We start from the raw sequence: 17,981 nt of genomic DNA, 5'->3' as shown, positions 1-17,981 counted from the left end.
CTGCTCTTAGGGGAATAACAGGCAGTGAACATATTCTTGTCCTTTAACTACTGCTGTTAAAAATCCACCCAGAACAGGTTACCAGTGTGGAGGATGGAATTTGTTTCTAATAATGACTATGAAAATAGTGTCTCCAATTAACCAACTTCATTCTAGGAGAAAATTGGTCACTTGCAGCTTTCTTCACTTCTGTTTTCATACATGAGCAAACACTCCATTACTTTGGAATCCTCTGTGTAATTCTTTGCTTGAAAACAGGACTGGAATTTGACCAGAATCAATCAGATATTACAAACCAGCATGAAATTCTTTTAAAATGGGCCTTCTGCTGTGGTGGAACTGTTATGAAGAAGGGCCATTAAGTGAAGGGAGATGCTAAAATACACCAGGCATGATTTATTGAGAAAGTTTCTTTTATTGATTTATAGGTCACACCTACCCCTTCATTAAAAAAGCTCTTTGTTAACTTAAAACATTATCAGAGCCAAAGTATAATATACATACTTAGAAACTTCCCAACCCATCCTCAAGTATCAGCCTCTCTTGTTCTCCTCTCCTGTTTGCACACTTCCCTTATTGCTCAGTATATTTTAGCAGCCAGAAAATGGAAACACAACATCCCTTCTGCTCTGAGATCCTGGGTTTTGAACATTAATGCAAGGCTTTTCCATGCTTCAGCAAAGCAAGGATTCAGTGAGATTTTTAATGGGTTGGAAAAAGGAAAATATCTGAAAAGGTTTTACATGAGACTTTTTTGAGGGTGGAAAAGATAGATATTATAGAAATAAAGGTTTTGATAAAAAGTTGAACACAAATTTACCTTCATTCAGTCCTTTCCAGGTTCTTGGGTACTGAACATTCTACAGCAGCATCATGACAAAGTGCAGCTCCTTACAGGACAGTTTATGCAGCTTTATTACCAACAGAATAATGGTCGGCTCAAGTATTTTCCCTTCAAGTTACTACTGAGTTGTAACTGATTAAGAGAATTTGACCCTTTACTCCCCGCCCTCAACCCATCTGCACATAAACACGTGTCTGGAACCTGCAGAGCCAGTCAGGTTTTGAATATATGGCCCCAGAAGCAAGACAATTGATAATCCACATATGTAGTGTGCAGGGCAAATTTGCTTTACAATACATTCTCAATTAAATACAGGCACTGCAGATTCTTACAGCTCTTTATAGGTGAGGAACACTCATTCTCAGCTTTCATCATTTTTAATTAAAGTTTGCTATTCTGCTGGAATTGGGACACCAAGGCAAGCACCTGCTCCGAGGCTTTGATGTGTTTGGTGCCCAGGTAAGCTGCACTGTTGCTGGCTGTGTCCTCCAGGAAATACCTGTAGTTGACCATCATGCCACACGAAGCCCCAATGCCCCGAGGGCTCGAGTCCCCCATCCAGTTTATCCTCCACAGCACCGAGCCGTTCTGCAGGTGGAAGTTTGCTACTGGATTCAGGGCATAGCCACGGTGCTTCTCTCCATACAAGTACCAGGCACAGAGTCTCATCAGTGGGGGATGCAGCACCTCCACTAATTTATCTGATCTCACCCACTCGTTGTTGTTTAAGAGTTTCTTCAGGGTCTCGGTGGAAGAGTCTCCTGTGATGGAGGAGATTTCTTGCCATTCGGCCTCTGTAAAAAGTTCATTTCTTCCCTGCTCTTTTGCCTGGGGGGAAAGGAGGCCAAGAAGCCATTTTGTGAATCCTGGGATAGGTGAAAGAGTAGAAAAAACTTTTATCTGAGGAAGTTCTTTCTGCAGACAAAATGAGAAAAAAAAAAAAAAAATGAGTTTTGTCAGGATTGACATGGGGAAGTTTGAGTGAAAAAACAGCTGAGAGCCTTTACTTCATGTCAAGGGAAAATCAGGCATTCTGAGAAGGAACTGATCCACACAGACACAAAAATGAGGGGAAAAAGCACCTGCAAGTACCAGGTTAGTGACTAAAAAGCACTCAGAGCACAAAGAAAACTTCAGCACTGACTGAATTACAGTCCTCACACACAATCTTTAAAGTACTTATGCAGTACTTACCAACCCTGAGCTCTGGTATCATTTTACAGGCAGAAATAAACAAATAGAACCACAGGCCATAAAGAAGTTATTCTGAGGAATATTTTTTTTAAATAAACATATAAGTTTTTAGAACCTTTTAAATGCCATTTCTTTTTTACATGTAACTATTTTGTTTTAAACTCAAGGGCAGTTTACTACTTCAGTCTACTGTAAAACGAGGAGAGGTACTATTCTTAGATTTTTATGGAAAGCAGCATTTCCTGAAATTTTGAATGAAGTTCTCCATACTTTTTGTGACAATGCTTAAAATAACCAGACAAGAGACACATACTTGCAGTAAAAAAAAAAAAAAAAAAACACATTCACACAGTTCTTGTTTTAACAAAGCAAAACTTCTCTACCCCTCCTAATTTATGATTAAAACCTGTTAACTCAAATACACAGGGAAAGCTGTGTGTTAGTTTTGGGGCACATCAGCGTGAAGAATATGCTGCCACTTGGAACACTTGGCATTAACAAAAATTACATCAGCACTCGAAATTAGCAAAAATGACACTAATCAACCCTTCTGAAGGAGTGGGGGGCAAAGGAACAGAGGGAAGGCAGAGCTGAACTGAAACCACCACAGTGTTGGTTTAATTACTGCTCAGGCAGGAGGAAGTGGTGAGAACCAAGACATTCATCAACATTACAGAGGCATCTTAATGTCAACAGAAAATTGTCTTTAAATGACTACAAATTGCACTTGTTGTGCTTTGAGGATTACTGAGGTAAGCATTAAAAAGCCATCAGGGCTCAGATGGTGCCTGCTCAGCTCGTTAATGGTTCTGGCAGGAACAGGTTGTCTGAGCTGCTCCTGCACCAGGTACCCTGTGCTCACATGGATGCTCCACGAGGATGCAGAGCCAGGGAATTCTGCTCCAGGAAAATGCAGGAGCCAGGGAATGCTGGCCTGGCTCGCCTTGGTTGGAGACAAGCACCTTTCCTAACAACTTCCAGAGATGGTGTTCACACCCTGAGCTGAAGCTCTGCTATACAGGCTATGTAAGCTAAAGAATCCTTCTTTTGGGGCCAGGCAGCAACAAGAAAAGCAGATCAAGTTACAAAGAAAAATCCCATTTTATCTCCTCAAAGAACCAAATAAAGGAAAAAAGCAAACTATTTCCTAAAAACACTCATTTCTGTATCTTATTGAACAAATCAGAACATCCAGGAGATCCTGGCAGGGTCAACAGTCACAACTGTTACAGCTTCCACAGTCAGGGAGTGCAGTACCAGGAAAGCAGTAGAAACTAGGAAAAAACCAGCTTTTTTTTTTCAAGTTTCCACTAAAGGACATGATGATATTTTATTTTTAAGAGTAATTCTGAAACTGATGTCCTTAACATGATCTATATACAACCATCAGGTTTCCTTGCCCGTGTATTTCATAAAATAAAAAAAAAAAAGTTCATTTACAGACATCTCTTACACATCTTCCTACAATTTTAGGGAATATAATATTTATAAAAAAACAAGTTTATTAGGGTTGTGCTCTTACTGCAGATCATGGCTACAAGAGGCACAGATACAGAAAGTATGTTTTAAGTAAAAGAATGTTTCTTGGAGTAGACAGTTTAGACTCTTTAGAAAAAAGTTTTCCCTTTGCTTTTGAAAAAGAGCAATGACATAGTAAATTAAAAAAAAATATATCTGGAGGCAGAAAAAGGGAAAAAAATAAGAACAGAATAAAGCAACTCCACAGACTTCAAACACCTTTTCCTTCCCAGCTCTGTGCTAAATGCTTCCCCATGGATATAAACACTATTTATCCACAAATCAATTCAAAATAACTTTATAAAACTTTAATACAGAATCAAATGCACTCACTACATCTTCCTCTGGTCAACTTTCGTTCACCTCCCTGTTTCTCAGTCAAGAAACACACCTAATCATCACCTCTGGAAGCCACTTTTCTTTCAAGCAGCAGGATTTTCATCAGCCCAGGGAGCCCTTTGTCAACTACACCGTCCTTGACTCAACACTGCTACACAAAACCAGGGATCTCCTGGAGAAGGAGGGAGGAGAAAGGTGGCACAGAAGCAAATTTTTAAAGGCCACTTCTGAACTTAAAGGTTCAGAGAGAGAAGAAAAAGCCAAGGGCTTTCAGGTCTGTTGAGTCAGTAAAGGAGCAGCGTCACCTTCACCGCAGCTGAGCTGCTGAGACACTTTGCTGTCTCACAATGTCACCTCCTGCATGGCAGCTGGAAGAATTTCTGCCCAGAAGGGAGGCCACAACTGCCTTCTGAATATTCAGTGACCCAGGAGCCTCCTGCCTGCCCACACAGTAATGATGGATGAGATCTCAGTAACCCCCTCAGACGTGATGGACCTGCAAAGGAACCTCAGGGCCCAGAAACACAAACCCATCATCTGTAATGAGAAGTGCCCTTTTCATGGCCCATCCTGAAGAAGCAGCAGCCAGCTCCCCTCAAAGAGACTGGACTTCAAAATGTGTCTTCATTTCTGTTGTGCCTTAAAGTTCCTCTTCAGTTCATAATACAGAGAGCACAAGACAGAGGAATAAATGGGTAAAAAGCTTTCAGATTAATGACCTATCATGAGAAATCCTCCATGTGCTGCAGGAGGGACTACAGATGTTACTGTTGTGCAGTGGGGATGAAAAAGGGAGGAAAAAAAATCACAGAGAAGAGAGAAAAATTGTTAGAGGCTATTTCCTGTAGGCAAGGATTCGAGGAATACAGAATGTGTTTCTTTTTGACCCAAAGATGGGATTACACTCCTTAAAGGTTTGCCTTTTTTTCCTAACTATATCGCTTTTCCTATAAAAGATAGTGCCTTTGAGAACACACTGCTTAGGTCCCTTTCATGATTTCCTCACAGATATTTAGGGTTAAAACCTGAGAGGGGAAGGAGGAAGGTGATGCTGAAATTTGAGAAGCAGAAATTCTTCTTTTAGGTCAAAGATAAAACTGATTGGACCGAGAGAAAAGGCTGCTTAGCACACAGAGGAGTCTGGATCTCTTCTACAATCTCTCTAAGAAAGCAGTGTTTGAAGATACAATTTGGCCACAGAGCAGAGCTCACAAACTGAGTTTTCCACACAGGAGCTGAGCTTTGTCCATGGCTCCCATAAAGCAACAATCCCAATCTCATCTCCCAGCTTGCACAGCCCAGAGGGCACCTGAGCACCACTCATAGTGACAAAAGTGAGAATGAATTATTTCCTCCCATATCTGTGTGTTCATAATAACCACTGCAAAGTTCCTAATTCAGCAACTGACACTGAATCCTGGGGGTGTTGACTCCTCTTTGTTCCTCATCACTTTAGGGAGCAACACGTTCAGCAAGACAACCTAAAATATTTAACAGGAAGACAGCAGCTCCTCCTTTGTTGATAAATACAAATTGGGAAATTGTGCACATTTTTTACTTCTCTTAGGAGAGGTGAGACACAGGAAAGTGACCCCATTCTGAAGCTGCAGTACAAACTACAACATATCTGATAAATGCTTGAGTTTAGGAGCTTATCTGGGGCGGACATTTCTTGTGGAAAAAATAAATAAATGCAGCAGAGTGTGCACATTTACGTTGTTGCTAAATAGATGTGCTAATTTCTAAGGCTATTGTGGAAATCCATTAATGTTTACTTTCCTGTCAGAAATCCACACACCATTAAGTAACAGCTGCTAATTTTGGTTTGGGGTAGATTTCTGTGTTTGATTGTCTTTCTTCCTAGGCTTTTTTTTCCCATTGCAGAAGAGCACAGATTTCTCCTGTTACCCATATCTCATCTGAAACTGTCTTGCACTCCGAAAGCTGTAGTCCAAGGTCACATTTTTCATCAATGAAAGCAAAGCCTGTTTTGGAAATGATGATCTCCCCAGGTCACCTAGATCAAATTAAGGTAGCAATTATCAGCAGCCCAAGCAGAAAACTAAAATCTGCCACCAATTGTTAAGCATTCTATTGAGTCACACAGCAGCTATCAGTTTCCCCCCCCAAATGCCACAGGCTATAAAATCTTAAGCAGTTTTCTCAAAGGCTTCAGCACAGTTATCTGTGCCTGTCATCTGCAGACTGAATTGCCACGATGTACCTTCTGCAGAGCTCCAGAGTGTTTTGAGTGGCTATAAACACATTCTGAATTAAATGTCTGCCTAATGAGCAATCTATTTGTCTCTACCTTCACCAGCACCCCTCGGCCTGCTAGAAACAATCTGCCTGCTCCTCTCCCAGCACCCAGTTTGGGGTTGCTTTGTTTATTTTCTTGTAGCTGCCTGAAATAGTTTCAAAATCCAATTCGTTTCTGGGAACAATACAGGCTTGAATTTTAGAAACACTAGAGATTATTTTTGCTGTCTGCTCCCTGCTTTATATACATTAATATAACCAAGGGAGCACACAGAATGCCTACACAGCCCACTCTCAGATTTGTACAGGGAGAACTGGGACCAAAGTGGTATCAGTGGATTGATGAATTCATCCCAAAACAATGCAAACAGGATATGCTCAGACAACAGCAGAAGCCTGTATATAAAACCCTTCTATAATATATGTGTAGCAAACTTTTGTCAAGAAACTACCAAAAAAGAAACTCCTGAGAGCAGCTCACTTTCTCCCAGGATGCCCTTTGTATGAGACACCAGCTCCACCCCTCAGGTCCTGCTCTGATGTCCAGTATATCCCTCCCCTTTACACAAGCACAGATAACAACACCTGTGGCAAATTCCAAATCATCATGTCTAGGTATAGGTTAAGGATTCAAACTGCAAACTGGGCACATTTAAAGAGAGGAAACTGAGGAAGGTAAGAAGTGCTGCCTTGCACTTGTTCATGTTCAGCAGAATATAAGACCACCTCATGCAAATTAGCAAGATTTCTAAAAAATTAAGCTGTATTTTAATTGTCCATTAATCAGATTTTAAGGAAGAACTGAATTCACAGCCATAATTCTGTAGTTAAGATACCTGTTAGATCAGTGTTTCAGTACCGTTTTTTAACATTCTTGTCAAATGAAGGCTTCAGTGGTGGAAGCAGAGTGGCTGTTAACACACTTCTAACTTGTGCATGTCTTTTCCTGACCTAATGATACACATTCACGACTAGGCCAATCTGCAGTTTTCCTTATGAAGAATGACAGCTGAGATCTCAGGTTTGAGGTTACAATGGGACTCAGAAGTGTCACAGCTGGTTACGTTGAGGCAAAGTCAGATAAAGCATTTTTACTAGTGAATAAAAGAAATTATAACAGTTTGCAAAGCCTTGGGAAAAAATGAATCCAAATAGAATTCTGCAGATCAAACAGATGTCCACAAAAGTTAACTCAACTGGCAAGTTATAATAGTGTATTAATCATCAACAATTCAAACACAACGGGAAACAAAATCCTCAACCCCTTCAAATGATTTCCTCTTCCCAAAGCATTTTATTAGCAGTTAAATTAAAGACAGTCTCAACTTCTGTAACCTGGAACACCTGGCAATTTGGTAGCACTTTAAAATGAAATTTGTTTATTGCAAAGCCATGAAAAGGTTACATAAAAAATCCTCTTCCTATCAGAGACCTCACCCATCCATTTTTGCAGAGGCTCCTGGAAGCTTCCTTAATGAGATGCAATTTTTGACCCAGGACTTTTTTTGCTGAGGCTGTATTGTTTCAGCTGCTGCCACCCAGTCCACTCAGCACTCCTGCCACACCATTTGTCCCTTTTAAAGCCACTGTAACGCTGCTCCAAAGAATTATGGGCAGCCTGAAAATACAGACAACCTTGGGAAGTCCTTTGCTTCCACCTGACCAGAGAAAAAGAGAGCACATGTGTGCAATTAATCCACTGAAGTAGGACTCCCAGAGTTTTGGGAGACAGGTAAAACAGGCTGCCAAGAGTATTACTCATCATATTCTCTACCTTTGGCCTTCACTTTGTAGTAATTTCACAGGGAAAGCATTTGGAAAGTGTAAATCCACAGGGCTTGTCTTCTCTGAAGGGAAAAAACCACTGAGATGGAAGGCACAACATTTCCAGCTAAAGCTCAGCAAGGAGGAGTTATAGAAGGGCATCAAATAATTCTGTAACTACTGTACAGTGATTCTGGGTCACTGCACAGATATAAAACACGGAATGGGAAATGGTTCTTGCAGAATTCAAGACAACAAATTCAAGAGCAATACTTTGGAATGAAGAGGGAGAAAGCACGGAGTGGGAAGAAGAGACAAGAGAAAAATATTAACATCATCAAAGAGTGGAAGAAAAACTATTAGGAAACCATGTCCATCATGGATAAACACTCCTGGATTATCCTTTGTATTTTCTTCAGCCTTACAGAATGTATTCAAATCATCTCAGCCAAAGTGTTTCCTCTTCACTGCGTGTTTGATGAAGAGGGGCTGGATTTTACAGCACTGAAATGCAGACATTTTGTCACAAGTACAAATAAGAAACACATCCTTCTGCTGGACACACCAAATTTTAGAACTTGCATGAGGTTATCTCAGTATGGTGTGTCTGTTTGCCTTCATAACTCACTTAGAACTTTGCAAGTGTTGCAAGCAATTAGTGATGGGCAGATATAATGGCAATAGGGTTATTTTATGAGAGCAACTCAATTATGCAGAAATTATTTTCCAGATCTGAAAGCAGATAACTGCATGAATTTATTCCAATTTCCCCTCAGTCAAGATCAGACAGATGGCATGGCCTAATTATACCTGGACTACTGCACTTTCAACAATTAATCTAAAAGCCATTCCAAATGCAGGAAGCAACAAAATTCAGCCAAAATGGCCATTAAAAATAAAATAAAATAAAAAACTTCAGGGCAGCCAGCTATGATTCAGCAGTTAACTAATCAATCATTCTGTAGCAGTAGAAATTTGGAGCATCCACTTTGAAGTTATTTTTGTAAGCAGAACTGAAGTTCTCCATCACTGACAGTTTTCCAAACATCATTACTAATCTAGATGTGGAACAATAAATATAAACATGAAAAGTGATCATCACTTTTAAGTGGTAGGTTTGCTAATTATTTAAGTAGTAAAGAGCATTAAATAAAATCATGTACTCATTGCAGAAATGTGACTGTGTCTTCCACACCAATCTGTATATGAATTTTCATTCCTTTCTCAAGTTGCTTGGAAGAATGTTCTACAAGAAGTACTATAATTATTAACATCACACCCACCTGCAGCTCCTTGACCACCCTCTTGATGAGGTAGTTCCCCAGATCCACCCCCTGCAGCCCCTGCTGAGTCAAACTGATGGAGTAGAAAATGGCTGTCGAGATTTTCTCTGTATCTTCTGTTTCTAGAGGAGGCACTTCTTTCACTATGGCCTGGGAAAATTGGAATTGAAAAGGAAAGTTATTAATAGTTATTGTCATCATTATGGGGAGGAAGTCTTTCTTTTTAACTTTTAAATGTATTAACACTTTTCCTCACTCTTTTATTCATTACCCTCTGTGAGAAACAATAAGAATCTAATGAAAAAGAAGAAAGAAGAGTTGTTTATCCATTAGTAAGTGCAGCAAAGAAAATTTTCAGAAGTAATTGCAACCACTTTGGAGTTTTAATCTCATTTGCTCCATTTTCTTATATATTTCTTATCTTTTCTCGTTCTTCTTCCACTTGATCAACCCCCCTAAATGTCAACTTACATAATACAGCTACACATACAGAATATCCCTGTAATTTTTACAATTCTCTGGTCTCTCAAAAAGATGAAGCAAAGCCGAATGCTGACAAATTATAAGGAACTTTAAAAGAAGCACACTGCAATTTGAGCACTCTGCTGTGTACTGAATGCAGCAGTGACTGTACCTGGATGTTGTTGGAGATGTCACTGGTTAGAGCCACATGCAGCACTATCAGTGGCTCCCCTGGGATTGCACAGTGGGAAAAGAAGTAGCACCTTCTATAGGCCCCAACTCGACGTTTCATATCGACCCAGTTCCTGACAGGATGCACAGCTTCAGAACTCAAGGAGAGAAGGAAAGGAAAATGATTATTATTTTCTCAAAATGCAGGTCAGCTGCCAACCCTGCAAGCTCCTCAGTTTTCCCACTGATGTCAAGGACAAAACTCTCCAGTCAAAAAGGAAGAATCAGGCTGTGAGTAAAATAAAATTCATCAGCAAATCAACAAAGTGGATGGTAAATGTAGATTGCACACCCAGCCTTTTTTTTGTGTTTGCCAGGTTACCTTGAAGATTAATTATTACTAATTATTTTTATTTTGAACATTTACCTGGTATGCAAGATCTCTTTTCTTTGCCTCCTCAACATTTAAGTCACATACTTTCAGAACCCTTCAGAGATTCGGTTTTCTTCAAGCTTTTTATACAACAAAGTGACACAACAACATAACTTGAGTTCAGTCATTTGCAACTTCATCACAGCTTGGAGAGAAATTCAGAAATAAATGTTCTAGAGCACATTATATAAACCCCAAGGTGCTCTCTGCACATACAGTTCACAGGTGATCCTGTGCCCCTCATCAGTTCCAGCCAGAAAGGGGAACATGACTGGATTAAAAGTAAAAAATGCTCTTGAGTGTTGGGCTGTTGAGATTTAAACATGCTGCTGGTGCAGCCTGAGGAAAGAAGGGGGCCCATGGAAGCAGCAGCTGCTGTGGCAGCAAAGGCAGTGCTGCGAGAATCTGGGTTTGTAGGAAAAACAGCAGCACCTCTGGGAACGTGGAAGGAGTAACTGGGAATGCTGGAAAAAAACCCACAGCAGTCTACAAGGACAGTGTGTGAACTAAAGGATCAAATTATGGGACAAATGATCCCCTTACTTACTCTTCTTTAATTCAGTTTTTAAATGTGTGCTCTGCAGTGTTAAATGAAAATATTCCATTGTTATACTATGCCTGTGGTTCAGTACTGAAAAGCAGAGTCTTGCAAACAGTGGATCTGGGCAGTCCCAAGCATTTCATCTCCAATCCACAAATGAGTCTTACCAACCTTTAGCACTTACTCACTAATTTTCTGGAGTACTTCACAAGGTGACTGCCAAGTGACCCTTTCCAGGTTCAGGAATCCTGTGCAGAACCACTCTGAGAGCATGTTCTTCAGAACTCCACTCATTTCCTGCAAACAGAAGAAAGCTGGAATTAAATAAGCAGGGTAGAACACAGGAATGTGAGTAAAGATAAACTTGACTGAGTTAAACTACAACACTGGGAAGTTAAGTCAGTTCAGTTTCCTCACCCAGGACTGGACCAAGGAAAATGCTTAAAGACAATTTCTGTAGTTCACTACATGGAATTTAGAATATTATTTGTGGGGAATTACAACCCAAGTCAACATCAGTTGTAAAGAATAATGTTTTATAAAACAATAGGGTAGCGTGGAGGCCAAAGGTTAGAACAACTCCAGTTGGAAGGGACCTACTGCCAATCCATAATCCAGCTACAGCTGGGCACGGAGCACCAGGAGAAATGGGAATGGGCTTAGGCAGGTTTAGATTGGATATTAGGGAAAAATTCTTTACCATAAGGGCAGTGATGCCCTGGCACAGGTTGCCCAGAGAAGCTGTGGCTGCCCAATCCCTGGAAGGGTTCAAGGCCAGGTTGGACAGGCTTGGAGCAACCTGGGCTAGTGGAAGGTGTCCCTGCCCACGGCAGGGGGTGGAAGGAGATGAGCTTTCAGGTCTTTTCCAACCCAAACCATTCTGAAATTCCATGATTCCACGTTAACCAAATTTCTTGGTACAGAAAGACATAAAAATTTATACTATCCAAAACTGTGTTTAACTCAGCCATCTAAGAAAAAGTCTTGAGTTGTGTTTAATATCACAATATACACTACATTTCCAACGGGTTTTACTCCAACAAGGACAGTCTCAAGTTTGGATCCCTTATTTTGTAGACTTAGTGGTATATTCTCTTATTTTGTAAATTTACTGTTAAGTAAATTCTTATTTTCATTTTTCAGAGGGCTTTCTAGTCATAAAAATTACATCTCCAATACTTCATTGAAAAGAAATCACACACTCGTTTTTCAGCATCCCAATTTTAAATCTGAGCAACAAGACATACTCAGATTAGTATTTCAAATTACCAGCTATACTTCAATTTCTATTAGCCAAGTAAAATAAACTGTGATTATTTTTTCTCATTCTGTGTTCTTGCTACAAGACAGCAAATTACAGGCTTTTTAATCTTCCCTATTTATTGGGCAACAAATGGGAGAACTCTGATGAAAACCTACAATTAATTTTTTTTTTTTTTGCTAAGAAAAACTGCCTCTCTGATGAGGGAACTGCTGCAATTTCCCTCTCAAACTACTAAATAAAAAAGCCCTCACATGAGTTGAGTTTTTCCTTGGTTTTGGGTTTTAACCTGCTATGTTTCATTTGGGACTCACAGATCTGGTCCAAGTGTTCCAAGGTGTCTTTGGTGGTGGGAGGGTTTGATTGGGGTTTTTGTTTGTTTGTTTTGGGAAGGGTTTGGGTTTTTTTTCCTACTGTCTCCCCCCCCACCTGCCCCCAAATTAGCTTCAAAATATACACAGAAAATACTCCCATATATACTCCCAAAATATATCCCATCAGAAAACCAGGATTCAATAGTTAGACATGAACTAAAAGGGACTGTTTTCTGCTTCTTTATTGCTGATAGTAATTACTGCAGTGATAATGGTAGTGTTGAAAACTCCCCTGGCTCTCATGTTCTATATTATTTCATGTCTTATTCCTAAAAAAAATGAAAATCATTATTTCCTCTCCCCCCCCCTATTTCTGCTCATTTAGACAATGAGCAAAGCATGCACAAGCATTTTCAAATGACTTAATCACCTGTATATATTTTACTGTAATCTCTTGAATAAACACCAAATAGAAATGTTTCACCCACTCATATCTAACAGTCCAAGTTGTTTCTTCTGCTGAGGAAATAGGAAAATATTTCATATTTACAACACAGCAATGGGTAATCCTGGTTTTAATAGGCCTTTCAAAATGCAAAATAAAAACTAAGGACTAAGAAATATTTCAGACAGTTTGGGCCAAACCAAAATCCCAGTAGGTCATATAATGCATCCTGTAATTTTCCTCCAGCATCAGGAAGATCCATTTAATTTTATGTCCACATTTCCTTGTCAGTGGAGATACAAACATGCAGAAGTTGTAAAAGTCTTGTTGCACACTTGTTTTTATGTCTGTTAGAATTTCAATCAAATCTACACTAATGAAATGGCTACAGAGAACTTTAGAGAGGCAAACACCAAACACTTTTTTCATAGAAAAACTTTTAACAATGACTGTATTTCTTTTTCTTTTTTCCAGCAGACCAATACCAGACCAAGATTACAGATACACTCCAACTACTGCTTAATTATGGAAGCAGGTGTATTTATAAATCACTTTGACAAAAATGCTCCCTTTTTCATTATCTTTTTGCCAGCAGCCTGAACTTTCCACTGACTTTTTCTAAATCATAGGGAAAGATGAGGAATCTTTCGAAAGCAATCGCTGCATGATTTGCTACCTGAAATAATAACGTTGTGAATTTTTCAGCGGGGTCGTATTTCAGGTGCTGAAATATGAGTAAGCAAGCAAAATATAAAACATCTCAGGAGGAAAACGCTGGCACAGAGAAAGTAAAGCATTGCAGGAGAGAGGGTTCTGAATAGTAAAAGAACTGCACGCAGGAAACAGATTGGCAGCAAATTTTCCCTCTGTGCACTGCAAGGGCTGATCAGAAATTCAACTTGTTTATAAGGACAGTGGAAAACGAGCCTGTCCTGGGATGGAAGGAAGGAACAGGACAAATGAAAAGAACATAAGAAAATGAGGACAAATATTCAAACAGCATGGCCCTCCTAATGTTATCCATGAGGATTATGATGGTAATAATTGATTTATGTATTTAACAGAGAAAAAAATCCACCTCTGGGACAGATTATGAAGAGAACTTTCTCTTCATATGTCCTGTATGAATTTTTGGTGGACTCCTTGGAAGAAAGGCTGGAAAGCTTCAAAAGTACAGTTAACCACTAAATTGTTTCCCTCTGATTATCAAGAGACTTATGTCAAGACATTCATCATCTTTCCCAATCCACACAGGACATTTACAACATAACAACCTGTCACTGGATGCCCATAATTTTTCTGTCTCACTCTGGGTGATGATTCTGCCTTCAAATAACCAACTGGTATATAAACTAAAACTTACATGCAGCACATTCCTTCTCTTTGCACAATCCATCATTTGAAGGATTTCCAAAGCATTGTTCAGGGATTATTTTAAGATCTAAGGGATTCTGGCAGTAAGGCAGACAGCATTCTTTCCAGTTTCTTACAACTCAGCTTTTTCAACCCAATTTGGATTCTGACAGCTGGGACACTGATGTGGACACTGCTTAAATAGCTCAGTGACTTCAGTGTTCAGAATCTTTCCCAGCTCTAATAATGACACAGATTTTGGAGAGCAGTACAGCTGGACACGTGTCACAGCACATACAATCAAAGTAAGTTACATATTTCCCTGTCTTCATTTACTTTAAACATCAATTCAAGTTAAAAAGTGATTGATGTGAGACAACTGAGGCCATTATGAAGATGTGTTTTCTTAGGAGCAACTCAAGACAGTTTGCAGTGCATCATTTATTTGGTTAATGATTCAGGAACAATGAAACCAGTGGAGAAACAATCAGCAGTTAATTTGCATCTCCTTGGTTTCAATATCTTTAGAAATTCAGGCAAGTAAGAGTAGATCATATATAACAATAATACCCTGACTCCTGACGTGTTAACACCTATCTCAAGTTTCAGAGCTTTCTAATAGTTTTTTTTTGTGTTTATCCTGCAGTCAGGGAAACCAGCTGAACCAAGACATTGTCCACTGCAAGAACCCAAAATGTATGCTCTATCACTAGAAAGGTTCTTTACTCAAGACTGAACTTCTTTATTAAAAATGAAAAATAAAAACCACATTAACAATCCCACCCCCAAATTTAGAGCCTGAATATTCTGCCATAGACTCTTCTATGCTCTTGACACACAGTCTCAAACAGGTAATAGTGTCTCACACCTAGGGCTTTCAGGTACCAAATTCAGTATTTGTGCCCTCACACTCCTTCTTCATAAACCACTTGTCAGTCAACACCTCCTGGTTGCTTGTAGTTATTCTGTCACTTACTTGTAAAAGAAGCAAATAGATTTTAAAGCCTGAGCAAGAAGCAATAGGTAACACCTTTCCCAGACACACTAGCAGGAACACAGGAATAGCATAGTTCTAGGTCTTGGGTTGATGTGGAAAAGGATAAGAATGACTGAAGTGAAACTCCAGACTGAAAACAAAGAGTATCCAGAGTAAATCCTTACAGCCAATATGGTCACAAACAAACCCAATGCAAACCAGTTCTAGGTTAATCTTTCCTGGCTTATGCGCTGTTTATCATCAACTCCTGTTTTTAGACTACATCACATCTGAAAAATAAAACTGATCAACAAGCACAAAGCTGACCACAAGAACAGAAATGCAGAATTGAGCCCAGTCATCTGATGAACCCAAACACTTTGAAATAATATTTTGAGAAGACAGAATGCCCGTGACAGCCTTTTATTGATGCTTTAGCTTTGCAGACAATATTTTCCTACTTTCAAATGTCTTTAGTATGTTTCTGTGTTATTTGACACATGTACATTCAGCTGTTTTACATATTTTTACCCTGCTAATTTTGCAAACTCAGTCTGGTTTTACATAAGATGATCCAACTGGATGTGGAATCTCACCAAAGCTGTTGTTGCTTCAGTTATGTGATGACTGTGGTTAACTGACAGAATAATAAAGTTAATTGATCAAGAACATCATTTTCTTGTCATACCTGATTTGGATCTGAATACTGGCAAATAACTAATGGTCATTCCAGCTAACTGAGTTGCTGTCTCTTTTCATTGCATTGCATGAAGTCCTGTCAGCTCCTGCCACTGTCACGTCCTACAGCACTCCTTCCTCCACATCCACGTCACCCCACTGCACCATGGGACCACTGGGGATGTTCCACTTCACCTCTGCCTTCGCATTCCTGAGCCAAATCGTGGCAACTCCTTTCTCCTGCTGATATTCCTCACCGTTAGCTCACCACGGTGCTCTGTCACTCGTGGCCCTGGAACGGACTCAGGAGTGAGGCCACGACCGAGTGAGCTCCTGGCACGGCTTGGCAGCCCCAGTGTGAGCTGCTCTGCATCAGTGTGGCACTTCCTCACTGCCCACAGCAGCCTCCCACTGCCACTCTGGAAAACAAACCCATTGCTTCACCCCACGGGCCACTCCCTTCCCGAATGTCAGCACAGGCAGCTCTCGCTGGTGCCATGGCTGTGGGAAGGGGTTCACTCGTGTCCCACCACAGAACCACAGAATCAGTTCGGTCAGAAAAGAGCTCTGGGGTCATCGAGTCCAACCTGGGACCCCACCCTGTCAACTAGACCAGAGCACTGAGTGCCACGTCCAGTCCTTCCTTAAACACCTCCAGGGATGGGGACACCACCACCTCCCTGGGCAGCCCCTTCCAATATTTAATCACCTGGTGTCCAACTTAAACCTCCCCTGAGGCAGCTTGAGGTTGTTTCCTCTCATCCTGTCCCTTGTTCCCTGGGAGCAGAGCCAACCCCCCAGCTCCCCCCTCCTGTCAGGGAGTTGCAGAGAGCAAGAAGATCCCCCTTGAGCCTCCTTTTCTCCAGCCTGAGCCCCCTCAGCTCCTCCTCACAGGACCTGCCCTCCAGACCCTTCCCCATCTCCACTGTCCTTCCCTGGACCCACAGCGGCCCCTGAACGTCCCTCCTGAATTGAGGGGCTCATGGACACCCCAACACCGAATCGGCTTCACGGCACACCGTCCATCCCAGAGTGGCTCCGGGAGCAGCACCACGAGTAGGAAGCCCGAAACCACATCCCTCCCTCCCTTCAGAGCCGCCCACCCCCATCCCTGCCCTCACCTTGACGTGAGGCCCATCCACCGCCTTGCTCGCCAGCCCCTCCACCAGGTCGCCCCGGAGCTCCACGAGGAAGCGCAGCCCGCCCTCGAGGCGCCCCAGGTGCTGGAAGAGCCCGCGGTACTGGGGGTTCAGGTAGTACCGCAGCCGGTCCTCGGCCTGCAGCAGCGCCCCGGGCTCCCTGCGCTGCTCCCGGGCCTGCAGCACCTTCCCGGCGGCCTCGGCCACCCGCCCGTGCTCCACACCGAAGTCTCGGGCCAGGCGGGTGAGGAGCTCTGCGCGGGGCGGCCCGGGCGGCAGCGCGCGGTAGAACCGCACGAACTCCACGCCGCGCAGCTCCGCGGGCGGCGGCGCCTTCTCCTTGGTCTCGTAGGGCGGCAGCGGCGGCACCGAGCGGCGCAGCAGCTCCTCCATGCCCGGGGCGGCCGCGGCCGAGAGGAACCGCGGGCCCCGCGCTGCCCAGAGCAGCGGGCGCGGGCCCAGGCGCGGGCACAGACGGCTCATCCCTCTCCCAGCCACACACCGGCACCGGCCGCGGCACCGCCCACGGGGCAGCGCTGAGTGCGCTGATTGGGCGGAATCGCGGACTGACAGCGCTGCTCACCAATGGAAAGCGAGGACAGCGCGGCGGGGCCGGGGGTGTGTCGGCCGCCATGTTGAGTGTTGGCACGGGGGTCACCTCACGGCCCCGCCCCGGGGCGGCACCGGCGCGTCCTCAGCGCTCGGAGCTCCTCGGCACCCAACCTTCCCTCAGAGTTCACGTTAGAACCGTAGAGTTGTAGTTAGTGTAATCACAGAGAACATAGAGAAATGGGAGGTTCAGGCTGGACATTAGGAGGAATTTGCTCACGCAAAGGGTGATTAGGCATTAGGGTGCCCAGAGAGGTGGTTAGAGCTCTAAAAACAAAAACAGAGCTCTACCTAATTACAAATTTTAGAACAATATGTTAGAGCTTCCCAAGGAAAGGGAGGGGGGAAAAAAATCCATGTGAGCAGTATAGCCCTGGAGAACTGAGAGTCATAAGGTA

General features: G+C 42.2%; 1 protein-coding gene across 1 annotated transcript; it reads right to left on the bottom strand.

The window, feature by feature from the left end:
* Positions 1-395: 395 nt before the first annotated feature.
* Positions 396-17,434, bottom strand: MLYCD (malonyl-CoA decarboxylase). The gene is made up of 5 exons (XM_027890885.1): positions 16,957-17,434; positions 10,993-11,105; positions 9,836-9,992; positions 9,202-9,351; positions 396-1,759 (listed from the first exon to the last, which is right to left on the bottom strand). The coding sequence occupies exons 1-5, from the start codon at positions 17,365-17,367 to the stop codon at positions 1,226-1,228; spliced, it is 1,365 nt and encodes a 454-aa protein (XP_027746686.1). The 5' UTR covers positions 17,368-17,434; the 3' UTR covers positions 396-1,225.
* Between the last annotated feature and the right edge of the window lie 547 nt (positions 17,435-17,981).

Source organism: Empidonax traillii, unplaced genomic scaffold (assembly GCF_003031625.1).
Source record: "Empidonax traillii isolate 1590-97213 ecotype Southwest subspecies unplaced genomic scaffold, ASM303162v1 scaffold13:size3042203, whole genome shotgun sequence".
In the NCBI taxonomy this organism is placed as follows: Eukaryota; Metazoa; Chordata; class Aves; order Passeriformes; family Tyrannidae; genus Empidonax; species Empidonax traillii.
Note: the sequence above shows the minus strand (reverse complement) of the source record. Positions and strands in the feature narration are given on the sequence as shown.

Excerpts from the sequence above, each read along its gene's own strand:
- MLYCD (XM_027890885.1), bottom strand. The coding sequence starts at position 17,367 with ATGGAGGAGCTGCTGCGCCGCTCGGTGCCGCCGCTGCCGCCCTACGAG. Across the intron at positions 11,106-16,956 it reads TGGATGGGCCTCACGTCAAG|GAAATGAGTGGAGTTCTGAA; the intron begins GTGAGGGCAGGG and ends TTCTGTTTGCAG. Across the intron at positions 1,760-9,201 it reads GGGTGGTCAAGGAGCTGCAG|AAAGAACTTCCTCAGATAAA; the intron begins GTGGGTGTGATG and ends TTTTGTCTGCAG.